The 27,251-nt window shown below is 47.4% G+C and overlaps 4 protein-coding genes across 9 annotated transcripts; 1 reads left to right on the top strand and 3 right to left on the bottom strand.

Moving 5' to 3' along the window:
• Positions 1-162: 162 nt before the first annotated feature.
• Positions 163-8,353, bottom strand: mxd1 (MAX dimerization protein 1). Of its 2 annotated transcripts, XM_084694838.1 has the most exons (6): positions 7,371-8,352; positions 6,562-6,661; positions 3,397-3,426; positions 998-1,112; positions 546-702; positions 163-376 (listed from the first exon to the last, which is right to left on the bottom strand). In XM_084694838.1, exons 1-6 carry the CDS (start codon positions 7,435-7,437, stop codon positions 186-188), a joined length of 660 nt encoding a protein of 219 aa, XP_084550964.1. In that variant the 5' UTR covers positions 7,438-8,352; the 3' UTR covers positions 163-185. The 2 variants fall into 2 exon arrangements, with proteins under 2 accessions (XP_084550964.1, XP_084550965.1); XM_084694839.1 differs by lacking the exon at positions 3,397-3,426 and having other exon boundaries at positions 7,371-8,353.
• A 1,164-nt stretch (positions 8,354-9,517) lies between these two features.
• On the bottom strand, positions 9,518-11,962 carry snrnp27 (small nuclear ribonucleoprotein 27 (U4/U6.U5)). Its single transcript, XM_084694460.1, has 6 exons — positions 11,746-11,962; positions 11,182-11,317; positions 10,890-10,981; positions 10,414-10,493; positions 10,155-10,219; positions 9,518-9,784 (listed from the first exon to the last, which is right to left on the bottom strand). Exons 1-6 carry the CDS (start codon positions 11,780-11,782, stop codon positions 9,730-9,732), a joined length of 465 nt encoding a protein of 154 aa, XP_084550586.1. The 5' UTR covers positions 11,783-11,962; the 3' UTR covers positions 9,518-9,729.
• A 138-nt stretch (positions 11,963-12,100) lies between these two features.
• On the top strand, positions 12,101-15,326 carry LOC146219894 (zinc finger BED domain-containing protein 4-like). The gene is made up of 3 exons (XM_084694458.1): positions 12,101-14,061; positions 14,286-14,360; positions 14,476-15,326. Exons 1-2 carry the CDS (start codon positions 12,131-12,133, stop codon positions 14,356-14,358), a joined length of 2,004 nt encoding a protein of 667 aa, XP_084550584.1. The 5' UTR covers positions 12,101-12,130; the 3' UTR covers positions 14,359-14,360; positions 14,476-15,326.
• Positions 15,327-16,123: 797 nt separating this feature from the next.
• Positions 16,124-27,044, bottom strand: add2 (adducin 2 (beta)). Of its 5 annotated transcripts, XM_084694456.1 has the most exons (16): positions 26,800-27,044; positions 23,601-23,782; positions 22,717-22,858; positions 22,279-22,430; positions 22,044-22,124; positions 21,629-21,778; positions 21,394-21,537; positions 20,770-20,868; positions 20,195-20,371; positions 19,679-19,924; positions 18,836-18,949; positions 18,637-18,723; positions 18,386-18,509; positions 18,032-18,118; positions 17,510-17,543; positions 17,156-17,296 (listed from the first exon to the last, which is right to left on the bottom strand). In XM_084694456.1, coding segments are annotated over exons 2-16 (1,788 nt in total). In that variant the 5' UTR covers positions 23,751-23,782; positions 26,800-27,044; the 3' UTR covers positions 17,156-17,295. The 5 variants fall into 5 exon arrangements, with proteins under 5 accessions (XP_084550579.1, XP_084550580.1, XP_084550581.1 ...); XM_084694453.1 differs by lacking the exon at positions 17,510-17,543 and having other exon boundaries at positions 16,124-17,296; positions 26,800-27,043; XM_084694454.1 differs by lacking the exons at positions 17,510-17,543; positions 26,800-27,044 and adding an exon at positions 23,988-24,760 and having other exon boundaries at positions 16,124-17,296.
• Positions 27,045-27,251: the final 207 nt, after the last annotated feature.

Raw genomic sequence — 27,251 nt, 5'->3', positions numbered from 1 at the left:
GTGGGACGAGGGACGGAGAGAGGAGGGAGGGAGGAGGAGGGGACGGGGGTTGGGAGTGAGGTCTGATTGGCAGAGACTTGCGGAGGGGCGGGCGGGGGACAAGCTCGACAAGGGTGTTGTGGGGGGTGTGGGTGGGGGAGGAGCGGAGGGGGGGGGGGGGGGTTGGGGGGTACGAGGCTGTGCTCCTATAGGCTGCAGGCCAGCCCAGCCTTCTCCTGAGTGTCCTGCAGGCGGCGCAGGCTGGCGCTGGAGTAGCCCTCGTCACTGCAGCTGCTGCGCAGGCTGCCGCGCTCGTCAGAGTCACTCACGCCGCTGGTGCTCCACTCCAGGTCCCCCAGCAGGTAGTCTGTCCCCTCCACGTCCACATCCAGGTCCTCTGTGGTCGGTGACACGCACATTACTACTGTGATGAATACACGCCGCGCCCAAACAAACCATTCCTACGTCGCAGTCTATGTCAATGACAACATATGTATGAAACCCCACACAACTTAAAAGACACTCATCAAGTGCATGCACGAGCGTGTGTGTGTGTGAACCCTCACCCGGGTCGGAGTCGGACTTGTCAGAGTGTGTGGAGCCGGTGCTGTCCATGCGTGTGCGCTCCACTCCCAGCTGCTCCAGCCGGCGCTGCAGGTGTCTCTGTTCCCTCTGAAGCTGCTCCAGGGCGTGCTGGGCCCTCCGCTCGCTCTCCTCCAGCCTCTGCACGCACGCACGCACACACACACACACACAGGTTACAGCGCGTGTGTGGTTGTTGGTCTGCAGGGCTAAGACGGGGCCCTCCACTTCCTCTCAGTGACAAGGTGATGCCACAGCACATCCAGGATACGGCCCCCCGGGTGGCACCGTCCGAACCTAATGTGCAGAACTCGGCCTTCCTTTGTCCGAGTGCTTAGGAACGGCCCCGGGGCCGTCAGGGAACCTGTGCCAACACGTCGCTGCCAGTGTCGGACGGGGAGAATCGGACGTGCGGGTTACACACACACACACACACCTTGATGTGCTCCTTGGCCTTCATCAGCAGACTGAGGGTGGTGTGTCTGCTGGTGTCTGGTCCCAGGGGAACGAGGGATTTCAAGCGCTCTAAGCACAGCCGTAGGTTTGCCCGCCTGCAGAGAGAGAGAGAGACACGTCACTTCACCCAGTACGTCTCAAAAATGTGATGAGTCAGTCCCTGCTATAACAACACACCTGCTTGAGAATAACTTAATGTCGACGACCGATTATGTAAAATGTTCTGTTCCAATGTCTGTTCAAATGATCAGACACGGCTTGGATCACCCACTCTACCTGTCCCTTTTTGTCTGTGTGTGTGTGTGTCTGTGTCTGAGTGTGTGTATGTGTGTGTGTGTGTGTGTGTGTGTGTGTGAGAGAGTGTTGGTGTGACAGGCTTGGCAGCTGCCGGGGTGTGGTGGGAGTTGCTAACACATGACCTGTTACACAACACACCACCATATCCAGAGTGTTCCGTGCATGCACCCAGGCTGCAACCACAGTGTGTGTGTGTGTGTGTGTGTCTGTGTGTGTGTGTGTGTTCCTCTTACAGCAGCACGCATGGAGTACACTTCAGTTATAAACAACCGTGCGACAAGTGGACAGAACATAAACGGAAGTGATATTCACTTTGTTTCTGAGCTGCAGTGTTTTTTTTTCTCCCCCCCACTCTGCCCAATATCTGGTCTGGAGGAGGGAAGCTATTCAAATCTCTGTAGGAGAGGAGAAGCTCGTTTATCTGTGGGCAGCTGCCCTTCTCCCCCGTCTTGAGATTTGACACACACACACAAAGTTGACACCAAACAGTGGAGCGAGTCGAGGTGACGACTCCCAGCTGATCCCTGGGACAGACTGGGGCCCAGAGTGCAGGAGACAGGGGAGTTACATAACACCACAGGAGGAGGACGAGGAGGTGTCGTGTTTATGAGCCAGGCGTCAGCAGCCAGACAGGGACCAGGCTTGTGTTGGTTAAACAATGTCAACTCAGCTGCAGCTCTGTGGGTGTCATGGTGACGCGTCTCGGGCCTGTCAGAGAGGCCGACGAGCACCGGGAGAGGAGGGGCGAGGAGCTGACTCGCTAACACGTTCATCCAGGCAACTCCACTCTATGTGCCTTGCATGTGTGTGTGTGTGTGTGTGTGTGTGTGTGTGTGTGTGAGTTTTGTCTGAAATCAATTCCCTACTGTGTCTTTTTGAGCATAAACAAACAGCTCTACCCATAAGACCCTCCTAGCACACCAACCCTTGACCCCAGGGTCATTGCCCTGGCCCCTGGGTTGAGTTCCAGGGTGTGGTGTCGGGTCACGTTGCACAACCCTGGCCGCATAGCTGGGATGGTGGGGGCTGAGCCCAGGTGAGGCTGAGCACAGGTGAGGCTGAGCCCAGGGTGAGGCTGAGCTCAGGGTGAGGCTGAGCCCAGGTGAGGCTGAGCCCAGGTGAGGCTGAGCCCAGGTGAGGCTGAGCCTGAGCCCCAGGTGAGGCTGAGCCCAGGGTGAGGCTGAGCCCAGGTGAGGCTGAGCCCAGGTGAGGCTGAGCCCAGGTGAGGCTGAGCCCAGGTGAGGCTGAGCCTGAGCCCCAGGTGAGGCTGAGCCCAGGGTGAGGCTGAGCCCAGGTGAGGCTGAGCCCAGGGTGAGGCTGAGCCCAGGGTGAGGCTGAGCCCAGGGTGAGGCTGAGCCCAGGGTGAGGCTGAGCCCAGGGTGAGGCTGAGCTCTGAGGAGCTGAATCTAAAGGGAGGGCCTCAGTGTGCTCTGGCTGGGTCTGCTGCAAAGCAGGGATCTGCCGCGGCAAACTAAGTGTTTGCAAGGAGATTAAATAGAGCCTCCATTGTTTGAGTTTCCAGTCCACCCATCCATAACCACACACACACACACACACACACGACAAACAGACACAAACAAGAACACACACACGTCTCCCACTCGACAGAGATCGAGCGTGACCGTCTTCTCAGTCAAGTGAATCAACGGGATGAGGGCGCCATCGGTTTCTGTTGTGGTGCTCGAGCTTTAGACACAACACATCAATGCAGACATGACGTCATTATCGGTATATCTAGGACAGGCCAGTTCAGAGTGTGTTAGAAAAGACGCCCACATCCACCTGCGGTGCTGTGGCCTGGGCCTAAGAGCATTCATTATTCAGTCTGCCTGGCTACCGTGAAGGATTCACTGGAGCTGAAGTGTTAGTGACCCTGCCGTCTCCCTGCGGAGGAGCACGCTAGCACCGTTAGCATCGGAAGCTAGCGGACCGTGGAGCAGAATAGTGTAGCCTGCTCCGTCCCAGCTCGTTAGCGGCTCGTTACTCGGGCTGTGTGGGAGTGTGAGGGGGCTCGAGGGGTCTCTTTATGGGTGCCCTGATAGACCAGACAGGAGGAGGCGGACAGAAAGAGCAGCAACTCACCTGTTCTTCTCCATTTCATTGTGCGTAGACCTGCAGACAGACAGAGGCAGGGATTAGAGGTTCGTCCATGTGGAGGTCGCGAGAGACGGGCCTGTACTGGAGCTCATAAACCACCAGGAAGCGCAGCAGCAGCAGCAGCAGCAGCAGCAGCAGCAACAACAAATTATATTCTCCAGAAATGAAAATGACAGGCGTACTCTGAAACCTAAGGCTGTTTATGTGAAGGGATGTTTTAGAGGATTGGAGCTGCACACACAAGGATACACACACGCGCACGCACACACACACACACACACACACACACACAGAGACTGCACGACAACGGCAGCCAAGGGAGTAAACTTAGCAACGGTAACTAGAAACAGAAAGGACGTTTCTTCACCATGGCAGGAACCCGCCCCGGGCAGCAGGCCCTGCAACACTGGCTACTATGCGGGGGTCAGGGACACCGGCATGCAGCTCTGGAAAGAGGGAGGGAAGGAGCACCAGGAAGGGGAGAAAACAGGGTGCTTTTGGGAAGCTGAGAGAGAGGGTGTGTAAATAGAAAGAGACGGGAGGGAGTGTGACTGACAGACAGACAGACCAAGGATAGTTGGTCGACAGAAAGTATGAAGCAGGCCGTCGTCTGGTGACCACCCAGTGTAGACTGAATCCTATGTCCCCAGGGGGAGCTCATAGGGAGCAAAAAAGGAGGTCATGTCCGAATAATCTGCAGACCAGTCTGAAATGAATTGAGAGGGTAATGGTGAACCGTGAGCCCTGGCTGTGTGTGTGAGATGACTCTACCCCCCCCTCACCACCTGACATCGCTAGCCCCCAGCACAACCTCTCAAAATACTCCTGTTCCGTCTTACGGCTGTCATCTCATAGCCAGCCTGGGAAACGCTCCAGGGAATCAAACGAGCTCTCCCCATCCAGCCCCGTTCCCCGTTTAACAACAACGAATCGCTGAGACTGAATGTCTAGTATCATCTAAGCTAAGCTAGCAGCAGAACTAGACAGCACTGCATCGCCATGGCTGCTTAACACAGACTACCACAGACATAATTAGAAATGGAGAGAGCGGCGACTGGTGTAACCCATTTCCCAAGAGGACAGGTCAAATGGTAGGAGGGGGAGGGGAGGGGGGAGGAGGACTACATCTCAGGCCTTTAAACTGTATCTCCAGCCAAGTGCATTCCTATGGGCTTGAAGCCAGTAATGACATAACACTCTGCTGTCCATATTACTGTCCAGGACAGGCCCCCTCCACCTGGACCTGCTGTCCATGGGGACTGGGAACACACACATGTACACTCACACACACACTGTGCAAAGCCATTTGATAAGGCATCAAGACTTGCTATGCTGCCATGCTAATGATGAGTTGTGAGCATTAAAGCCCAACTGGGCCTTGACAACGCGGTGCCTATGGCAGTGCGTAACATTTTCATAACGGCTGTGTTTTTTCTTCCATCCTGTTTACTAGAGGGGACAACTGCACCACTGCTATGCCTACAGCTAAATAACAGTTTATTTGAAACCAATTAAAGGAAAGAAAGGCCATGTGAGATGAGGCTCTCTGGTTGCAGCACTAACGTGTTTGTAAGCTGGTTCCTTTACTGAATGGGGTCATATCGTGAGCCATACTATAGTGGCATGCAGTATGTTTGTGAGAGAGAGGAGTGGGAGTGGGTGGAGAGAGGTGGGGGAGGAGACGTGTGAGAGGGTGGAGAGAGGTGGGGGAGGAATCCATCTATGTAATGGAGGAACTGGAGCTCCTGACAAGACTGAAAGCAGAACAGGAGGGAGGAGAGAGGGAGAGAGAGAGAGAGGGGGGGGGAGAGAGGGGAGAGAGAGAGGGAAAGAGAGAGACAGAAAGAGAGAGAGAGCGCCACATTCACTGCCACTGACACACCAGAAACCCATCGACTCCCTTCCCCCACACATACACATATGCCATGGGGAACACGGATAGGAGCTGAAGGTCTGGGTGGAGATGTGTTCCACTAGCTACTATCCTAATGCTGCTCCACTGACTGGAAATGGGCTTGTTGTCCTACATCTCCCCAAGATTAGGAATCCTGAAAAGCTAAAAAGGCAAGGCTCCCTGACAAACAGTACCAGTTGAGTCAATGGGGAAGCCAATGCAGAATAGGGCTGGACATGACGATACCACTTCTAATGAACTGAGCTAGAATGGCGAACCATTTAATTAATTGCTTATGTGGCTGCAATGCCATTAAGTTCAAGTGTAATAGCTTTATAGATCAGCCATCTCACGGAACGGATTTGAGGTGCTGCAACAACAACAACAAAAAAACACCAAGCAAAAATATGACTGAAGAACAAAATGCCTAGCAACAGTGCAGAACTGGCCACTGACATAGGGCATTGCCTTCATTACAATCTCCAGACAGACAAAGTGGGTGCAGGTGAACTATTCCTTGGGGCCGACATGCACACCTTTTTTTATTTAACAAAATGCATCTAAAGCCATTAGTCTACTTACATAACAAAAGTCATTCTTCATAAGAAATGTAATTTAATCTGAACTCAGAAAGAGACCTTTTTGTATTCCATGTACCACAAGCAATGGACCAAAGCATTCATTAGTCTACTGTATGCCTTCCATAAGCAAATCTGAGAACTAGATGTCCTTGGAGACCAAACTAAATATTTGAATAACATCAGGTTCCAATTACAAAGCAGGCTTAGGTGGATGTGTGTTTGTACTATCTATAGATACATACACACACAAACACACACACACTTGACCGCTACTTAAACTCTATTCAGCTCGCTGCCACAAAGACATCCTGACACAGATTAGCTAGGTGGCTAGTTTCACAGCTAGGTGTCAGGTAATTGGGCCAACGGCATGCACTTCAGCCCTGCACAAGTCCAGCGTGCTGGCAATCTGGTTGGGTTGCAGCCACTTGCAGGAGTCACATCGCTGAATACTTCTGCTGTTCAACACTGCATGACCATACCATTTACACAAACTGACACATCATTGATCCTCCGATTGCATAATTCCAATACTGGCAAATACAGTATTTGTCAATATCTGTCTACATGGGATAAGACCATGTAGTGGAACAGGAGGAGTAGTATATATTGTGTAACAATAAACAAGGTTAACCAGGGCAATAGTAGGGGAAAAACTGGGTCAGCTTTACATACCTGCTACTAAAATTTTTCTTGCTTTTGTTTTTCCGCTTTAGACTGTCCCGTTCTTTGCTGCTGGTGAAAGGTAACATGGATGCATAGCCATGTTCAGCTTCTGCAAGCAAACAAAATAGTTTAGAGACACCAGAGATTCTTCAACAATTAGTCAACCAAATGAAAATAGATGCAATGCATTAAACAAAAGTAACAACGTTAGCTTTAGAAATAGGGGGATGTTTGTTACAGTATCGGGCGATTAACGGCATAATCAATATGCAGAATGAATAAGTGTTTGTGTTTTATACGAATTGTTTAATATCATCTTAAATATGTTTGGCCAAAAATGATGTCATCTGAACTCGAGTAAACCCCATTTTCGAGCCACAGCAGTGGGTGGGGGAGAGGGGAGAGCTGGACCTGTTCATTGCATCTTCAATCCCCAGCACTCGCGCTTAAATTAAATAAACCTATTCACATATTTGTTATTAGAAACATCCTAGTTTTTAATTGCAGCAAAACCGCACACATTGAATCCCCGCACATAGTTTTTCTTATTAAATCCCGCGACTTGGAAAGCTGTGTATTCAGCAATGCCTGGACAACCATCAGAAGTATTTCTCTGACCACTAAGGCTTGCGACTGATTATAGAGGGAAGATTCGGAGTAGACACAAAAAAAATAAAAAAATAACATGCCACAAATAGTCAACCTATATGTGAGGAAAACTGACCATGCAAAAGCATAAGAATCCTGGCGTAAATAATGCTTTCGTCATCTTCAAAATGACAAGAGCAACAATGCACCATAACTGTATGATATCATACCTCTTTCCCTGCGATCAAGGTACTCGGCTGCTTCAATCAACATCTGCACCATTTCGATAGCCGCCATGTTCAACAATAACACCGATAAAATCACAATCCTGGGTCAAAATGTATGAGTACAATAATCGGACGAAGTCAGCTAGAGCTTGGTTAGCCTTCTCTGTGCAAAAATGCTTGTCGGTAGCAGTAATAGCTGCACTGCAAAGTATATATTTTAATACTTCACCAATAAATGTGCAGGATTGACGTTAGTTAGTTTATTTACTGGTTACAGTGGGTAAATTATTAGCTAGTTAGAGAGCTAACGTTGGTCAAAAATTCTGACGATAAGGCTCGCGCTGACACTCGTTGATAGATAGCTATTAGGCTAACGTTTCTTGGTGGAAGCTGCCAACAAATAGTGACTTTGAGTAGTAGCAAAAAAGTAGAATTTCACTTAATGTTTGATGACAAGATAAAAAGCACCAAAAGTACGGGGTGTTCTAAAAAAACTACGCCGTACTGATTGTCACCTTCAAGAAAACAGCGAACGCTAGCTAAACTAAACTTAGCTGGTAACGTACAAAAACCAGGGGGTGTCAACGACGTGCAGCCACAACATAAAATCAACAACTAGCCAGCCACGTTAGATACAAATCATTTTAGCTTCAAAGTTACCACTAAAAAATATTTAGATTTTCCTTGTACGCAATCGTATTTGTCCAACGTGTTAAAAAATGTTTCTATCAACAATTGAACCAGCGAATGATTGTTACACTAGCTTCACGATGTTATAAATTATGCTGGTACAGCTTTCTTGCAAACGTCGTTAACTGGTTGATCACGCGTGGATTGTGGTAGTCAAGAGCTGGAAAACCAGTGGTAAACGGTGTTTATACAAAAAATGATCGTCAGCAATGGTTTGTGAACTAGATGCCTGGCTATCTAGCTTCGTGTGTTGTTGATTCCGTCGGTGGTGTTCTGTGCTCTACTATACTTTTCATATAAAAAAAACTAGCTGCTATGATTGGTTACCCAAAATTGTATAATCAGTTCTATTGGTGGTATCAGTTGTCAAGTTTGACATATGTATCGCTAAAAGGATGGGGGTAGTATGCAACTGGTAGACTTTTCCGCCATGTTGGTGTAAACACCACTTTTGCCTGCCTTTGAAAAATCGCTTTCGGTGCCAAAATGGACCCAGTTTCCTTATCATGGATCCCAACAAGCCAATACTAGTGCAACTATTGGCTACGTTTTTGTGAGGCCGATAACCATTGGCTATAATATCTCCACTTTGTATCCAAGGCCCGCCTACATTAAATAACCAAGCCAGAAACCACGCCTCCCTGACATGCTGCTTTCGTTGTGTATTGCAGCCATTGGGGCTACGCTATGTTGTTGGCCTTAGTTCCTTTTCAGTGATTGGCCAAAATCACATGCTGTGTTTCTATTGGTCTGTAAACTAGTACTGTTTAAAGACGTATTTCACAAACACATTGTTAATTACCTTGAGCTTAACTGACCCTTCATTTATGGAAATCGATATAAAAATGAATCAATTGTAACAGACACAATATTAGATCTAAAGCAATCTTTACAAATACTTATTTTGTATGTTATATGTTTGTATGTATCATCAGTCTATGTAAAATATTGTGTGCATATTGTGTCAATAAGTCATGTTTGAAGTTCATGTTTGATAATGGATCCAGTTAAATTGACAATATTCACTGATTAGAAAAAAGACAGATAATCTGGGTAGTTACAGTTAGAACTAGAGTAAAGGAAGAGACGAGTATACAATATTGCACTAATTGTACCCTACTTGTCTCTAGGTCAGTATAGGATGTGTATTATAGGTTTAGTATACTTTATTGTTTATTATTTTGTATATTTAGGAGGTTTATTTTATTATGTTAGCTTGTCGTAGGTGTAACCTATGTTCTGCGTACTTATATGTCATGTTATGCCGGGTTGCTCTGCGTTGTCCAAAGAATTTCAGTGCCCAGTCTGACCCTGTGTTGTTCTGTGCATCTGATAATAAAATACTTGAACTTGAAGTGTGGAAGTGATGTCATCTGAATAGTGAACAGCACAAACAATAACAAGCCATAGCATTATTACAAGTTTCAGAATCTATAAGAAAACAAGGGCATGACTGGAAGTCATTTTAAAAGACATTTATTGAAATAAAAATGCACATGCTCCAATCAGAAACCCACACGGTGTCCACATGGCTCCAATGTATTTACATAATTTTGTGTAGAATATGTGTTGAACCAATAAATGAAGAAAGTGAACCACAACAAAAGGAAAACATCCACAAAACCAAGCATGTCAAAATCTACACACCACAGGATCTTGAGTCTTTCCAGCTTCATGCAATAAAGTCCAGTGGTCTATTGAATCCACCTTTTCTGTTCATGTACTGCCTGAAGCGGAGAAAAAAAAACATGACATCATTGCTGCCTTTGCAGCACTTGTACATTACATCATCATCCACCAATGAGAGAGGCGATGTCTGCATCGAAACACCTGCTACGATGATTGGTGCAACAAGAGCAAGCAATGGTCAGCGCGCATGATAGTAGTGGCCTCTCAATAGCAAATGAAACTTTGCTAACAAACTAGTTCTAATAAGTGCTTACAAATGTCAACAGCAATGCTTAGTGAAGGACAAAGAGCATTGCAGAAATAGATTAGACAATGGATGTATCAATTGCAATGTCTACTAATGCAATTTAAAGAAAATGACAACAAAAGTGTGTAGAATACTAGTGTGTCTGAGACCAATTCACATACCTATACTTCCTTTTTTGGGACACATTGATAGCATGGGCATTCACTGCTCCATCAGTCTTTTTCCCCTGTGTGAAAATAAACATTTTACACATTAAAACGTGTTGCTCATAAGCACTGTATCTTAGAAGTTAATTCTATTAAACAAAAAACAATGTTAAAAAATGAAAAGATGTAAAAAAGGCCAATAACCATCTTGGGAAAACTTGTGCCCCCTTGTGGAAATGAGCGATTCAAATGGGAAGCAAAAAAAAAAAAATACCTTGGTGGTGTCGAAGGAGCCAAATCCCATGATTTTCATCATCTCAATCTCATCTTCAGTTTTATCCTTCATGTCTTCCTCTGTTCAAATAAAACACAGTCATACACATAGGCACTACAACAGCCACCACTACACAATGTGCAAATGTTTATGTTTCAAAAGTGAATAGGTGAATTAAATGAAACCGATAGCAACAGAAGTTTCTATAGGCAGGTAGCCATGACAGTTAGGGAGTCACACTATTAATCAGAAGGTTGTTGGTTCGATTCCCGGCCATACAAAATGACGTTGTGTCCTTGGGCAAGGCACTTCACCCTAATTGCCTCGGGGGGAATGTCCCTGTACTTACTGTGAGTCGCTCTAGATAAGAGCGTCTGCTAAATGTCTAAATGTATATGTATTAACCAATTACTCCCAACACATGGATCTAGGGTGAAGCTTTCCAACATCTTAGTTTATGCAGTTTGTTTAAGCACCAGAAATCTGATGCTCTTTAACAGTTTTCTCCTTTGAATCCTCCTTCTGCCTCGAGGGAGAGCTGGAGGTAGAGCGGAGACGACGAGGAGACCTGCGTGTGGAAAACAGACATGGCTGGAGGACGGGTTATCTACACCAAGAAAGAGACGGTCTCCAATTCTACACAACGATGCAAAATAACATGTATGAGATCTTTTGATCTTACAGTAGTTTAACTTGTAGTCATTTGAACTTTTCTAACACAATGTCCCTTCCATTGGAGAATGAAACCAACGACAAGAAAGGTCTCACCTGGAACGTCGCCTATGAGGAGAGCGTGAACGGCTGCGTCGCCTGTCCCTGTCCCTGTCCCGAGACCTGGAGCGCTCCCTCTCCCTGCGTCTTCTAGTCTCGCGGTCCCGGGACGCTGAGCGAGAACGGCGCCTCTCTAATAACAGAGAGAAGATAAATAATTAACACTTAGACTAGTTGTGAATATTGGGTTCTTAAATCAAATTTGACACAATTAGTTACGTTAAAATTGAAGATATGTTACTGCTGATAACTGATAATAATAATACAGTATTTCACGGTACGAGCGCCCTCTCTGGTACAGTTTTAAGCATGTTGTGCTAGTTTTTTCTGAATCAAATATCCAGCTAATCAATTAACTAATATGATCATAACTGATAATTACAACCATCATATACGAGCAAGCCACATGTCTAGAATAACTATTTTCAGAAAGAATATCTGGGAGTAGTAACTTGTTTGTGGTGACTAACCTAAACGTTTGCGTTTAGTCACCACTTAGTTAGCTAATGAAGCTAACATTGTTTGTGAGACCTTACAGCTAACCACTCGTTAACTACGAACCTCGTCTCGGCGGAGAACGGCTTCTACTTCTCCCCATTATCTTTCCCACCTAAATTAATTGCTGAAATAAATTAAAAGTAAAGTACGATTAATAGTACTGTAGAGTAGACAATGAACAAGATCAAATTCGAAGGCTCCGGGGTGGTCAACGCAGCAACAGGAAAACCTAAATGTTTCCTCCAGAATATTGCTGGGCAGTGTCTTTCCGTCGCCACCTACAGTACGGGAGGTAGACTAACACACGTTTACTCTTATTGGGCAAGTGTGAGAGCGCCCAAATTGTGTAGAGGCTGAGAACGGTATTGCAGACAGATAGAGATTTCAATCTGGCAACGGCAGCCACCATTGTCGCACCGCCGCACGCGTCATCAAAACAAAAAGCATCATGGAGGCGACAGCAGCAAGTAGGCGACAAAGCAGCAAGGAGGCGTCCTATGATCATTTAAGCGAGTTTTATGACAAGGTCGGTGAGGATGGGAACAATCTTACATTTCTGTGCAAACTTTGCCCACCGGCTTTCAAAAAGAAAATACGTACATCAGTCACGTCCTCAGCAAACCTGAAACGGCACATTGAACTGAAGCATCCGGTTAGCCTTTCAAGGTATGTGCAATCAATTAAAAAATCAAAAGACAGTCAAGACAGATCCTCAACCCAAATCCCATTAACTGCGTACAGTAACGGCTTCGTTGTCATCTCCCAGCCGCAGCTGGACAACTTGGTGGTGCAGTATATTGTTGAAGACTTGCAGCCATTCAGCAAAGTGGAAAGCCCAGCTTTCATAAACTTAATTAAGGGGTTGCAACCATCCAAAAAGGTGCCATCGAGGAAGAAAGTACAGACACTGATAAACAGGAAATATAAAGAAAACATGTGTGAACTTAAGACTGAACTGTCTGAGATTGATGCTGTGTGCACAACAGCAGATTGCTGGTCTGCTGTGAACAAGGCATTTATGGAAATCACTACCCACTGGCTAAACAAAACAGATGTTTCCAAGAGACACTCCGTAGTACTGGCATGCCGGCAAATTAAAGGAGCACATACACATGATGAACTGGCAAAATTGTTGACAGATGTCTACAAAGAGTTCGAAATCCACAACAAGGTTGTGTGTACAGTGACAGACAATGCTGCAAATTTTGTCAAGGAATTCAACTGTTTCAACTTTGATCAAACTAAAAGGGAAGATGAGGATGAACAAGTGTCAGCCTTTGCTGCCGCCGGTGAGAGCTCAGATGAAGATGCGATGGAGCCTCATCCTATCTCAGATCTGGAACATCCCTCTCTCCTCCCTCACAGACGGTGCATGGGACACACTTTGAATCTCGTGGCCAAAGACACAGAAAAAGTTAGTGATAAACGTTACAGAACAATGTTGAGGGTAGTCTTTGCCAAAGCATCTGCACTGTGGAACCTGGTTAGGCAAAGTACAAAGGCTTCTGATGCTGTGGAAGAAAAGCTTGGAATTGGCTTTGTTGTGACAAATGACACGAGATGGAATTCAGTCTTTCTTGCGATGGAGCGACTGTCTCGCATAGCAAAACTAACTACGAAGGCAGAAATGAACGTGGCTGAGGTCACCCCTAAAAATGATGCCACCCCCTTACACGATGAGCTCCTTTTGCACACTGTGAGTGACGAATTTGGCTTTTGCAGATTCTTTCCACAGGAAGTCGAATTCATTCACATGTTTGCGGATGTGATGAGGCCTTTGGCACTAGCACTAAACATCCTCCAAGCAGAGAACAACATCTTTCTTGGTTACCTGGCTCCAACCATTGTACAGCTGCAATGTCACATGAATGACCTCTTGGATGAGAGCAGAAAGCCCACTGCAGTAGAGGGTCTCATTACATGCCAACCTCTCATAAAGAGGATCTTGGAGTCACTGAGCACAAGGCTGGCAGGTCTTCTGGAGATGAAGGAACATATTCTCTCCGCTATGCTGGTGCCAAGATTCAAGCTAGACTGGGTCCAAGATGAGGAGAAATGTATGCAGTACAGATTGATGCTGAAAAGAGAATTTCAAACCCTCAACTCTGATGACTCAGCTACAAGAGACTCCGGTCAAGCCCAGTCCAGTGGTGGAAGTGACAAGAAAGATCCTGCTGTGTCATTCTTCAGATTTAACAAAAACACTCAGGTTCATCCGAAATCTGAAGTGGACGCCTATCTGGATGCCCCAACCACAGATGGGTTTGATGAATACATGCAGTTTTCAAAGCTCAGAAGGCTGTTCATAAAACACAACACTGCCCTGCCATCAAGTGCTCCAGTAGAGAGGCTTTTCAGCATCGGCGGTCTAATATTCAGGTAGGAATAAACTGTGATTATATTACATCATTATTATTATTTGGTAATAAGTAGAGTAAATACCGAGCCTCAATCATAGTTCTTGGTGATATTATTCTAGTTCTGGTTTAAAATATAGAAATGTGGTAAAATGAGTTCAGTTATTGTCTCAGTTCACAATTCCTTTATTACTGTTACCATTTTGCCATAACCATGATGTTAACATCTGTCGTTATCTCATTCAGACCCAGGAGAAACTGGCTGGGAGATGCCGACTTTGAGAAGCAGCTGATCTTGAATGCCAATAAAAAGATTTGAAGGTATATTAAATATTGCTATGATCTGTTGATTGGGCTATAGAAGTGCAAAGTAATGCCATGGGTATGATGCAGAGGTGACCTGCATTAAAGTAACAGAGTATAATTGTTTTCATAGCAAGCAAACAACAGCAGATCCACCAGGGAGAGACCAATGACAGAAGATCTTCATTCAGATAAGAGAAAAGAACTCCTTGGCCCTGCAAACTTTTTTAGTTATGTATGTGGACTGTAACCAGTGACAGATATTCATTTAATTCAGGTATTTTCACTCACTGGACAGAAAGTAGAAGCACTGTTTATGGCCTTGGACTCTGACTGACTCTTTTAAATTCTTCTTCTTGTTTTTTTTTTTTTTTTTCTTATTCATTGGGCAAACAAGCCAAACAATCTAAAAGTGCCTCAATAATGTTGCCATATGAAGATTAAATCTTACACATAGTTGCTGCGTTAAACAAAGAAAATAATTGCTGTCTGTGGTTCTATATGGGCTGTGGAAATGATTGAGAAAGATTATAGCTCGCAACATATTGAAAAAAAGAACTGAACTAGTTGGTTTTTTGGGATCTGTGGACTTAGTTCAAAATGTTGAATCATGAACTGAACTAGTTAATTTTAAAAAGCGCTGCTATTGCCTGCAATCTGCAGCGATCGTTTTGGCAGCTGGTCAAAAAAGACGCTTGCGAAATCGGCTGCAGGATGATAAAAGACACCATATTAGTTGATATATTTGAAAACATTTTTTTTTTCTTTTTCTTTTCTTAATTTTATTAAGATTTTTTCCTACATTCATTATAGATTCTGGTGAACATTTTCAAGTTTTAGACTTTATAAAGATTTGTTTTATATTACTTTGGAGGCCTTTACCAATATTCACCCTATATTAAACCTAACTACACAATGTTGGTAACGAACGGCCTTTACATACCCTGATGAAAACGAATGAAAATAAACGGATTAATCTGTTGAGCTAGCATGCCCGTAGTTGTTTTGTTTGTTTGAGAGAAACGAGTTGTCACGCACCAAACACAACACACACGCGTGCAGACATAGTCTACCGAGAGTGAACCCCCAAGTCGAATTTGAAAATCAGCGAGAAATTCAAGGAGATGGACTATCGTGGCGCTGGAAGGCAAAGCCAAAGAACTCTTAGATCTTGACATCATTGAACAAGTTGACGGCCCCGCCCCCTGGGTGAATCCAGTCGTTATTGTGCCAAAGTCTGATTCTGATATTAGACTGTGCTTGGATATGAGACAGTGCAAGGCTAGCTCTTTTTATACCCTCCCCTGGTCACCTGACAGGCCGGCTTTCTTTATACCCTCCCCTGGTCACCTGACAGGCTAGCTCTTTTTATACCCTCCCCTGGTCACCTGACAGGCCAGCTCTCTTTATACCCTCCCCTGGTCACCTGACAGGCCGGCTCTCTTTATACCCTCCCCTGGTCACTTGACAGGCTAGCTCTTTTTATACCCTCCCCTGGTCACCTGACAGGCTAGCTCTTTTTATACCCTCCCCTGGTCACCTGACAGGCTAGCTCTTTTTATACCCTCCCCCGGTCACCTCACAGGCCGGCTCCCTTTCTGCCCTCCCCTGGTCACCTGATGGGCTGCAGGTGTGACCAGTTCCAAGTGGCTGCAGCACTTGCACAGGCAGATAGACTCCCTCTATCACCTCCCCTAATCTCAGCCTATGGACCCACCCATTCAAGTGTAAGCATAACAGTAAATCTTTTTTCATCCTCTAATAAAACACATCAACCCAAATTGGACTAAAATCAACTTGATGTTTAATGACTGGTACATCGTTTTTGCAACTTTTACTTTACATTCTAATGTGAAAAATAACTTAAAAACCAACGGACATCACACATCAGCATTTTAAGAACAGCTAATGATCATAAAAATAATTACAGCTGTAGAGGTATTGTTTACACACTTGAAAGAAAAAGGAGAAAAGTGGAATGTTTCGTGCCTTCTCTGGGTGGGGCTTCAATTGCATCAACAAGCACAGGATTCTTCCTCAATATACTTTTTTTAAAACTTGATATTAGTGACATTTAAAGCAGCCTGTTGAATGTTGGGAGCTTTAGTTTTCTTCAAATGAATCATTTATTTGTCCCTGCTGTCTATAGTTAGTTGAAGGGGAGCCAGCTTTCGGTTCATTAAGAGCATTTCATAGCATATCAGCATTTTTCTACATGTACTGTTCTGCACCTGCACTCGCAATACATTTCTGTGACATTCATTTGACATTCAAAAACCAATAAACATTAGCCGATGATTTCTATGTTGATGCTGTGAAGCAGTTATGATTATATACATGTGTCTCAAGTGCATGATGCATGATATAGGGTGCATGAATAAAGAGGGATGTTGCTGATTCTAGTTCAACTTGCAAGGTTGTGGATGTTTTAAAAGAAGATTTTATGCACCGATAGTGGAGGGAGTGAGGTACGACAGACAAACACCTGATCAGATTCTAATCCTATGTGTAAAACAAGAAATATTTAAACACAATCTTTCAGAAGTGGTTTGATATTACGGAAGCAGGTGAAAACAAAAACATGATCGTGAGCCATGTACATTAGGAACTTATGGGCATGTGTGCACGTGTGGTTAGAAGCGTGTCAAGTGTCACAATAGTTTGTCCATGTACTGTATGCATCCCTCAAGTTTCTGCCTTCTCTTTCTGCTTCTTGCTCTTCTTGAGGAAAGAGGGCGCCTTGAACTTCTTCTTCTTCTTGGAGGGGGACTTGGAGGGGGAGCCTTCCGGGGTGTTGCCCGGGGGCTTGGCGGCCGGGGCAGCGGGCGTGGTCGAAGCTGGGACCGAGGTGTCGTTGGTCGACAGGGCCTTCATCCCTTTCTCCAGCTCCTCCGTCTGCTGTTTCTCCTCCTCCCCTTTGCCGTTCGGAACCGGGGAGTCCGTCTTTCCCTCGTCTGGGCGAGGGATTGTTCGTGCGAAACGAAAGCGAAGGTCAGGACAGAGGACTTTGTTTGCGTGGAGTAACATAGTGTAGTGACGTGACGTGGTGACTTTGCACAGTAACATTGCTTACAGGTAGGTACGTATTATCGCAGCTGCTTTGCAGAGTGCCTAACATGCTTGGTTCATGAGAGTGCAACGGTCTTACAGCTTTTCTCAGTACTTACTATTGACACAAGATCTTAGCACCAGAGGTGTGCCCTATGAGTGACAGGTCAGAGGGACATAGACAAGGACAGACACAGAAAGACAGAGGGAGAGAGGTAGACAGCGTGGGTGTGGAGACAAGTGGACCGCACTACATGATGCTGAAAATGTGACACGTTTACAACAAAACTAAAGAACTAGAACCACACACACACACACACAACAATACCATCCTGACAGACACCCCCATGTTACTCATTCAAGTGTCTTCCCAAATGCATTTTAGAGAGTCAAATGAGGTCCCTACATCTAGCCGTTAGTTTGAGTTGAGAATCTGGAGAAGCCGGGTTCACTATGTTTGATGTGAGTAACATGGGCTTTCCATGAGCAGGTCAGGAGACATTGAGAAGAGCGGACAGGTATGTCGTTCCATATGCAGATATGGAACCGACATGGGACCATGAGTGAAAGCAAGCCCCAGGTAGCCTGGATGCAAAGCAAGCACAGCACGTCTATCTGAGCCCCAGGGAGGGGGTGCTCACCTGGGGGCGGAGGGTCACAGGGGGGAGGGGTCTTTGGAGGGGAGGTAGCTGGAACGGTCTCTGTGTCGTTCACCACCTCCTCCCCTTCTAATACACACACAAATACCCACCACACACACACACAAATACCCACCACACACACACACACACACAAAGAGGAACACAGAGGCACAGTGCCCAAGAAAGGTGAGGATGTGCTTCGAGGCGTGCAGAAAGTGAGTATATCGTGAGGCAAAGTAGTGAGTAGAGCACAGGATAGTGAACACTACAGCTGTCTGTCTGGTGACAGGAGATTAGGAGTGGCTTGAGAGACACACGGAGCGTGAGGGTTAGTGAGAAGACTGCCAGACCTACCTTCTATCTGGCCCTCCTGGTTTCGCTGCACCTCCTTGCGATACTCCTCCAGCTCCTGGTCTGTCAGCTGGTTAAAGGGGTTCGGTGTCTCGGGCTCCAGAGGTTTTGGAGGTTCAACGGGAGACTAGGAAGACGGCAGATAAACATTTTGGCCATCAGGACTTTCAATGCCAGCTCATTGAGACGATTAGGTCCCAGAAACATTCATTCTGCGCCTCATGTCTTGACTACTGCAGCCTCTGGGATCCTACCGGTGGGCTGTCAACTGTTATGACACTGGCCAGCACTTGGGACTGGGGGCCCGCTGTCTTCATGTCCTGACGGTTCTGCTGTCGGATCTGGGACAGAGAAATTTCAAGAACTGAAGCGTCGGAGAATCTAACATACCACATGGTGTGACCCACATAGTGAAAGGATGGGTGAATCGGGGAGGAAGGAAGGCTTGTTTACCTTGTTCCGCGTCTCAAGCACTTCCTGGGGGTTGGTGAAGAGAGGGACAAACTGGTTGGGGTTCTCTATTTTGATGGCGGTGCTTCCAGCCTGGGTCATCTCCTCCTTCAGCCACTGTGAGTGGGCAAAACAATAGAACAATATCCCACAAATCATCAAAATGAGCATGGCTCAAGTCTCTCAGTTTGGTCAGTTCAACAGCAGCCTCAGTTCGCCAAAGGAGTGCTGATCCGAATAAAAGGGTCCACATCTTGAATTCAGCTCCAGAGTCGACAGTCTGGATGTCATAACCGTCATCAACATGCTTTTCATACATTCATTGGCATGTCAGTGTGTCGTGGAACACAGCAGAGCCAGTTCCCACCACTAGAGGGCAGGGTCTGTACAGCAATCGTCAGGCAATGTGCTTTCCCCTGCAATGCAGAGGACAGGACCAGAGGAGGGGAGGGGAGGGGAGGGGGGGGGGGGGGGGGCTGAAGGGAGGGGGCGGTGCGAGAGGGGAGGGGAGTGGAAGAGAGGGTGCACAGTCTCCTCCCAGTGATGTAAGAGGGTCTTTTGTGTTGCTCCGTCTGAAACAGACTCCACATCCTGCTCTGTTTTCCTCCCTGTGACGGACAGCACGCTAACACACGGCTAAAAGCCACTCTCCCATTTCCCCAACAGAAAAGACACCATCTAAATCCATAAAATAGTGACAGGCAACCTTCGCCATGATACCACAATATAAATATATAAATAGCTCAAAGCGACGCTTTTTTTTTGTCCTTAATTTTTGGCATTGCATCAGCCATAACACTAAGGAATATTCAATAAGGAAAGAAACTCCCGTCCCCCTGTTAGTACCATGGTGCGCTGATGCCCAGGGCTGGCCTGGTCCTGGTTAATCCTCAGGTATGAGTTGGGCGTGTTGAGCCAGCGGGTCTTCTCCTGCTGGTGGCGCTGGGCGAAGGGGTGCTGGCGGGGCATAGGGTGACCCCCCTCCTCCTCGAACTGGAAGGAGGTGACGGTGGCGGGCACCTCCACCTCTCTCCGTGTCCGCGAGCGCTCCAGGAGGATGGGGAAGCGGTAGGCGTAGCCGGTGCGGTAGCCCTGGCACACAGCCAAGAGGGAGGTTTTACATGTCATTCATATAGCGTGACGCTTCTATCTAGCGCATCCGTCAAGGATCAGAAGTGCACAGTTCTAACAGTATTTCAGGGGTTAGTAAAGTAGGCCCTGTCCCTAGAGCTCTCACATGTGTCAGACTATCTTAGAGTCAAGATATTTCAGTAAAAAGCTATGGTGGGTGGTGTGGTGCCCCCTTCCTCAAGTCCTTAACGTAAACACACTAGTAAAGGTGCTTGTGTGTGGTCGTCTCACCAGGTTGTCCAAGATCCTCATGAGAGCCTCAAACTCATGTTCCCCAAGGCGAGTCTTGGTCAGGGGCCCGAAGGTGGAGCCGGCCCAGCCCACGGTCCCGGTGGGGTTGGGCCTCTGGGTGGTGCGGTCCAGCATGATGAGGTTCTCCGCTCCTCCGGCACTGCACAATGCTGACACCTGTCAGCACAGCACAGGATTACAGCAGCTAGAGCTCTTGACACTGGGATATCTCTCCCTCTCTCCATTATTCTCTTTTTCATTCTCTAAACCTCCCTCCCCCTACCCACCCACCCTCTTTGTCTCATATGCTCCCTCCCTCCCTCCCTCCCTCCCTCCCTCCCTCCCTCCCTCCCTCCCTCCCTCCCTCCCTCCCTCCCTCCCTCCCTCCCTCCCTCCCTCCCTCCCTCCCTCCCTCCCTCCCTCCCTCCCTCCCTCCCTCCCTCCCTCCCTCCCTCCCTCCCTCCCTCCCTCCCTCCCTCCCTCCCTCCCTCCCTCCCTCCCTCCCTCCCTCCCTCCCTCCCTCCCTCCCTCCCTCCCTCCCTCCCTCCCTCCCAGCAGTGCCAGTTAGAGCTCACCTGGATCTGACAGGCAGCCTGGATGTGATAGATGGTGTAGAACGCCTCCTCCACAGACTCCCCCAGGGCCACGATGCCGTGGTTCCTCAGCACCAGCACCTGAGAACACACAGCAGAGACTGCAGCAGGAAAACACAACAAACTCCCACTGACCTCCTGTATCGATCGAGGAGAACCATCCTCTCTCTAAAACAGCCCAACAACTGTGGCGCTTCTCTTGTCGAACAATACGTTCTTTGTCCAGCAGACTAGGCTGAAGGTTTCTGTATCGCCGGAGATCATAGCTCATGTGAGAGAGACAGGAGGGGGTTAGTCTCATGTGAGTGAGAGACAGGAGAGGTTAGTCTCATGTGAGTGAGAGAGAGACAGGAGGGGGTTAGTCTCATGTGAGTGAGAGACAGGAGAGGTAAGTCTCACGTGAGAGAGACAGGAGAGGTTAGTCTCATGTGAATGAGAGAGAGACAGGAGAGGTTAGTCTCATGTGAGAGAGACAGGAGAGGACAGTCTCATGTGAGCGAGAGAGAGATAGGAGGGGTTAGTCTCACGTGAGCGAGAGACACACAGGAGGGGTGACGAGTTTTCCTGGTCCTGCTAATGACCCCCGACCTCCCGGGAGGCTCCTACCTTGCAGGTGGGGCCCAGGCTCTTCTGTAGCGCCACCCTGTCCTCCTCTTCCTCCATCACGCCGTTGTAATCAAAGTAGGCCACGTCGCCCACGAGCAAAGCCTCGTGGGACAGCGGCAGGAGGCCGCACTTCATGGCAGACACCTGAGGGGAAACGGTGAGTTACCACCGTGACTGCGTGGAAAAGTGTGCCTGGAGGTCCTAGCCTGGCAGTGCTCCGGCAGGGCAGACTTACAGCGGCCGTCGCGGGGGTGTGGAGGTGCAGCAGGCAGCGGACGTCCGGCCGGGTGGAGTAGATGGCGGAGTGGAGGCTGAAACGGCCCAGGTCCACCCCCAGGGAGGTGCTGCCCCTCTCCACCACCTCCCCCAGCACGTTCACCTTCACCTGGGACCCAACACAACACCGCAGGCATCAGCACTGCTAACGCCAACCCCATAGGGCCGATGCTTAGCGCTGTGTTTTTGGTAAAATGGTGAGCAGGTCAAATAGTGCATCTAGTTATATCAAGTAAGCCTAACATACAGATTAAGCTAAGCATATTCCTTTTTGGTTGACTGAATATTTGTGTTTTTAATCAGCAAATAAATTGTTTATGTCAGTAGCAACACGGTACTGTAACATGGTAGTCTCTGCTCTGTTGTGAACCCACCAGGCTGGATGCAGTGACCTCACCATAGGCCAGGCCTTCGGGCAGCACCAGGAAATGCTCCTGCTCTTTACTCACACGCAGCTGTGGACGAGGCAACACACACAGTTTACACACACAGTTTACACACACAGGCTTCACTGTTCGAGAGTAAAACATATAAGGGACGTAAAACCCCGGAAAAGAGATAGGAGGAGTGGAACACAGAGCGAGGGGGGGGGGGGGGGTCCCCACTCACGGTGAGGCAGGAGTGGCTGAACTGGGCCCAGCCGTAGAGATCCAGCAGGCGGTGGACGCTGGCCAGCTTGCAGCGCATCAGCCTCTCCCCCTTCACCATGCTGCTGGGCTCCCAGCCATGCAGGTCGTTGATGGGAGTCACCATCATCATGGCTGCACCGCATGAGGGGGAGAGGGAGGAGGAGGAGAGAGAGAGAGAGAGAGAGAGAGAGAGAGGGATGAAGGAGAGCGAGAGATAGGAGGAGAGCAGGAGAGAGGGATGAAGGAGAGAGAGAGATAGGAGGAGAGCAGGAGAGAGGGAGAAGGGTGGAGAAAGTGAGAAGAGGAAACAGATCAATCTAGATGTCCCAGATGTCCAAATATTACTCGGTGTCCGTGTGTGTGCGCATGTATGCACGTGTGTGTATGTGTGTGTGTGTGTGTGTGTGTGTCTACCTACTGGAAGGGGACACAGGCAGGGCAGCAGGGGAGCCGTGAGAGGCCATGAAATCAGCGATCTGCCTCAGAGCCCAGAGGTTGGAGGAGCTGCCTCCTTTCTTCATCTGCTCCTGGATCAGCACATCCAGCTCCTCTCTGAAGGACTGCACACACACACACACACACACACACATCACACAAGGTGAGTTGCACAATCACACACAGACACACAAGACACAGGTACAGTTGCACGCGGACGCACACACACGCAAAAACCAACACACACGCTATGAGCTTACCACTTAAACACCCACACAGACGTTACGGTTCATCCGATGTCTAAACCGAAAGGATGAGTCACCTCGGCTCAACAATACGTTCCATTTCCACCATTCTTAACGTCCATATTCTGTCTCCTGTCCACAGACACACTCCTCCAGCTCCCTGGCTCTCTGTACCCTGAACGTGTCCCTCCCTCCGCACACAGTCACTACTACCTCACACCCTGAGTTGAGGATCTTGTCTGCAGCCACAGCTGTCAAGTGATGATTCAGGGAAGATTACAACTGAGCTGTGGAGATAATCATATCTATAGGCCTCTAATGAGGGCCAGGGAGGGGGGAGAGGACAGAGGGATGGCCATGGAAGGCAGGAGGATTCCCATGGGACAGAAAGAGTGAAGAAGAATGGAGAGTGTGAAGGGCAAGTGTGGGATTGCTGAATGTGCCTTTTTTTTTTTTTTCAAATGTGGCTTTAAAGGTTATCTCTCTAAACACATGTGTGTAAATGAACATATGTCTGTCCATAAGCACACCAACGTACACAAGTATACACACACACACACACACACACACACACACACACACACACACACACACACACACACACACACACACACACACTCACTGGGCTCTGGAGGATGCTGGAGACTCGTTTCTTGTGCAGAGGCCCGGATCCAGGGGTGGAGTGTTGGGGGGAGAGGGGGTTCTCCTCTGGGGCCCCATCACTGGGGCTGAGATGCACCGGGGTGCCCTTAGGGGTGGGAGAGGTGCTCATCCTCCACAGCTCACTGGGGAAGGGGACGCCACCTTGGGAGAGCGGAGGAGGGGAGGGGTGAAGGAGGATAAGGGGACAGGTGGGAGAGTGGAGGAGAGGAGGTGGGGGTGGGAGAGAGGGGGGATGATTAGCCAATTACAACACAGACATTTATTAGATTGCAAATTGAATCCTTTCAGAGGCACAGTTCATAGTAATAGTAGTAATAGCGTGTGGATTTGTAAGACCCCGATGTACCTGGATTATTATCAGAAGTTCACCAACTACTGCCTTGTGCTTGAGCGACCGGAACATCAGACATGAAAGCCTCCCTTCCAGCCTCAGACATTGGAGAAGTGCTATTCCCCAGAGGGTGGTGTGTATGTGTGTGTGTGTGTGTGCTTACTAAACCAGACAGGAGAGCAGAAACGCAGCATTGGCAGTAAGAGCTCAGAAGGCTGCATAATACCAACAGGAAGTCCGTGTCAGTAATTGGAGAACCAGCCTGGACTTACGGGAAAGGACTCCAGACAGGAGCCAGACCATCCCCCTTCCCCTCCTCCATTTAAAACACACACTCATAAAAACTCAGTTTTCTGCACTAAGCAGATAAGGGCCCAAAAGCACCACACCCTTACTCCCGTCCTCGCCCATCGCAAACTGACAGCAACACAGGCAGGCCCTTCTCAGCAACTACAGGGCTCCGGAATCAACCACCCAGGAATATGAATATCTCAATGAGATTTGTTTTCATACACGTTCTATCTCACATCCAGATAGATCATGGCGCATCATGCTAACACAGACATGTTAGGTAGTCCTTTTTTATTTATTTATCCGTTTACACTACAAATGGTCAGAACTGCTTTCCCAGCCATTTAGACCCCAGTGACAGCCCTCAAACACAAACACAGTGACGGACTGATCAGTCCCTTTGTGTCGGTGTGCCACAAAGAGAGAGGGGCCCAGCTGCTCAAAAGTAGCAGGCTCAGAGCTGCTCCCTCCTGGGAGAAATATAATGACTACAGGGCGTCACGGACGGCTGCTGGCTCTCTCCCCTCCACCCGCACCTCTCCTCCACCCGTTTCTCTCCCCTCCACCTGCCCCTTTCTTCTCCGCCCATCTTTCCTCCAAATGCCCCTCTCTCACCCACATGCGCCTCTCTCCTTCACCTGCCTCTCTTACCACTGTACCTCCTCCGCATTACCCACCCTGTGCCTCCTCTTCCTCCGCATTAACCACCCTGTTTCTCAGACGAGTCAAGGAGTTTGGAAACCAAACTTGAAGAGGTGTCCATGTGTTATCAGCAAATCATCTGACGTTCACTGCCCTGTCTGCATTATGTCACCATCATACAACCAATCAGGAGTGGGCTTCAGGGAGGCCAGACCAGGAGAAATGGGGCACCCGGCTGATCACTCCACTAATAAGTCTCAGCTTGTGTCCATCCAAGTGGAAGAGAGCTTTGTGGAAACCACATTAACTCCATGCGAGCTACATTCACTCATTGATTGATGGAAATGCATCCACTTTCACCGGATTGCAATGTTGGGCCTTTCACCTCTGAGAGTAAGATATCCTATTTGGAGAGAGGGAAGATAGGAATATAATTACATAAGTAGCCCAGGATTGATTTATGTGGCTCCACTTTCATTAGGCTACTGAAAGAAAACATGCTTGTAGATACAATGAGTTATGTAACTTGTAACAACTCTGTATTGTTTGTTGTTTACCAGGCAATTCAGTATACTCGGCAAGTTGATTTTACCTACTGTAACTTGAAATCAGATATTTGGAAAATAATTTTACTGACCATGAAAAATCTCATTTAATATCAAATGGCAGGATTAAAAAGTTAACATATAGTCTACAGGACATGGGCCCAAACAGTCTAATACCATGTCAAATAGAGCAGAAATATTATGTTGGTGCATCAAAGTTTACTTAAATAACGCACTCATGTTAAATTGGGTACAGTTTAATTGTAGGCCTACAGTCGCTAGGCTAAATGACATACTTTGATAATACATTACTGTTTGTATCTCTTCTCTGCACAGGAGAAGATTCTATGTCATATAGGCCGTATGTCGTGTGCTGAAATCAATCACGAACTATGCTACTGAATGCGATTCAGTTCAGCCCACTTGGCCAAAATAGTAATATGTCGTTGTCGTCTGCTGCCTATAAGTCCACCACATAAGAGACAGCAACCCGATATATTCAGCTGACATTTACAGGCTGTTAGCAACCTAGGCTATAGCATTTCGCTCCAGGTAGGCGGCCGCCTGCCGCGTGCTGCCTAGCAACACCCGCGCAGCGCTACAACATCAGCACCCACAGCGGATCATCTCCAAACCTGCCAACTGGACGTATGGCCATCCGCGACACACACAGGCAATATCACATTATTCGTTGTAATTAAGTCTACGAGACTCGTGACAATCCCACCCACTGTAAGCGACTAGTAGAATAGGTGAACCATATTATGTGTAGCGCAGAAGATATAGCTGCTTTCACGTTTTCATAAGCGTCGTGACATCTGCCGACAGCAGACAGACAAAATCCATCTGCACAACAATATGCATGCTGTGTGGGTATGCTAACAACAACCAAAACCAATGTGACCATAGTTCAGAGACACAGCGCATTTACATTACCTTTGTCAACAGAGACGAAAGAATGGCCAAGGCCCTAATATTAATATTCAAAGGCAGACACAAATCATAGGCCTCTGCTGGGACAGATTGAAAGTGATTAGCCTGGCTAATAAAATCATCGACCACAAGATCAGTGACCAGATCATTCAGCCTACCTTAGTGTTTAAAAACCAACAGTTCGTTTACATTTTTGTATTTTGGGCCATTGCACCTTAGGATACACAATAGTAGTTGTTAATTGTTAAAGGGTGCCATGCATACACTGATGGTTTGAACCAGTATCTGTCTGTCGCTCCTCTGTATGTAATAATGTTCACCTTTCCCAGTTAGAAACAACATGAAGTTCTGGGTGTTGCTAGGTTTATTTTCTTTAAAAAATAACCACATCATCAACATAAACAGTTCCAGCTCACCTCAATGCATTCTCCGCGTCTTCTTCTTTGTAGATGCGCGTAACGCCCGCTGCCTTAAATAAAACACAAACTAAATACGCGAAACGCAGAGAATGAGAAGGAAAAAAAAACTAAAATCATCGATAAATGATTTGACTCTCGACAAGCCTACAACGCGTCCGGGGTTGAGGGCTTTAATCTATGTCCCCGCTGTTTTTCACCGTTGACCGCGTCTGGACCAACCCATTGCCACGCCTGCCGATTCACCGTTCTCTGTGTTCCTGCGTTCCTGCTCTGTGTTCCAAAATGTAGGAACTAAAAATGATGTATATGGAAATTTTAGATCAGGTTTTTTTTTTTTTTTTTACACCCTAAATTACATCATACATTTCAATCGTGTCATTTGTAACAGACAGATAAATGTTTATATCCGCATTGCATTGAAATATCCAACCATGAATTATAGATCAAAC

The sequence above is a fragment of the Hypomesus nipponensis genome, chromosome 28 (assembly GCF_054491055.1).
Source record: "Hypomesus nipponensis isolate SF chromosome 28, ASM5449105v1, whole genome shotgun sequence".
NCBI classification, from domain to species: domain Eukaryota; kingdom Metazoa; phylum Chordata; class Actinopteri; order Osmeriformes; family Osmeridae; genus Hypomesus; species Hypomesus nipponensis.
This window is presented reverse-complemented; position numbering and strand designations above follow the sequence as displayed.

What these genes read in the sequence shown, in the direction of transcription:
- snrnp27 (XM_084694460.1), bottom strand. Translation starts at nt 11,782, where the DNA reads ATGGGGAGAAGTAGAAGCCGTTCTCCGCCGAGACGAG. An exon ending in TAAAGAGCATCAGATTTCTG is followed by an intron (nt 10,494 to 10,889) that starts GTGCTTAAACAA and finishes TTATTTGAACAG; the next exon opens with AGGAAGACATGAAGGATAAA. An exon ending in TCCCAAAAAAGGAAGTATAG is followed by an intron (nt 9,785 to 10,154) that starts GTATGTGAATTG and finishes TCTCCGCTTCAG; the next exon opens with GCAGTACATGAACAGAAAAG.
- add2 (XM_084694453.1), bottom strand. Translation starts at nt 23,750, where the DNA reads ATGAGCACCTCTCCCACCCCTAAGGGCACCCCGGTGCATCTCAGCCCC. An exon ending in GCCTGGGCCCCACCTGCAAG is followed by an intron (nt 20,869 to 21,393) that starts GTAGGAGCCTCC and finishes GTGTGTTCTCAG; the next exon opens with GTGCTGGTGCTGAGGAACCA. An exon ending in CCAGGAGGGCCAGATAGAAG is followed by an intron (nt 18,119 to 18,385) that starts GTAGGTCTGGCA and finishes TGTGTGTATTAG; the next exon opens with AAGGGGAGGAGGTGGTGAAC.
- mxd1 (XM_084694838.1), bottom strand. Translation starts at nt 7,437, where the DNA reads ATGGCGGCTATCGAAATGGTGCAGATGTTGATTGAAGCAGCCGAGTAC. An exon ending in CCTTGATCGCAGGGAAAGAG is followed by an intron (nt 6,662 to 7,370) that starts GTATGATATCAT and finishes GTTTGCTTGCAG; the next exon opens with AAGCTGAACATGGCTATGCA. An exon ending in AGGCCAAGGAGCACATCAAG is followed by an intron (nt 703 to 997) that starts GTGTGTGTGTGT and finishes GCGTGCGTGCAG; the next exon opens with AGGCTGGAGGAGAGCGAGCG.
- LOC146219894 (XM_084694458.1), top strand. Translation starts at nt 12,131, where the DNA reads ATGGAGGCGACAGCAGCAAGTAGGCGACAAAGCAGCAAGGAGGCGTCC. An exon ending in ATCGGCGGTCTAATATTCAG is followed by an intron (nt 14,062 to 14,285) that starts GTAGGAATAAAC and finishes TATCTCATTCAG; the next exon opens with ACCCAGGAGAAACTGGCTGG.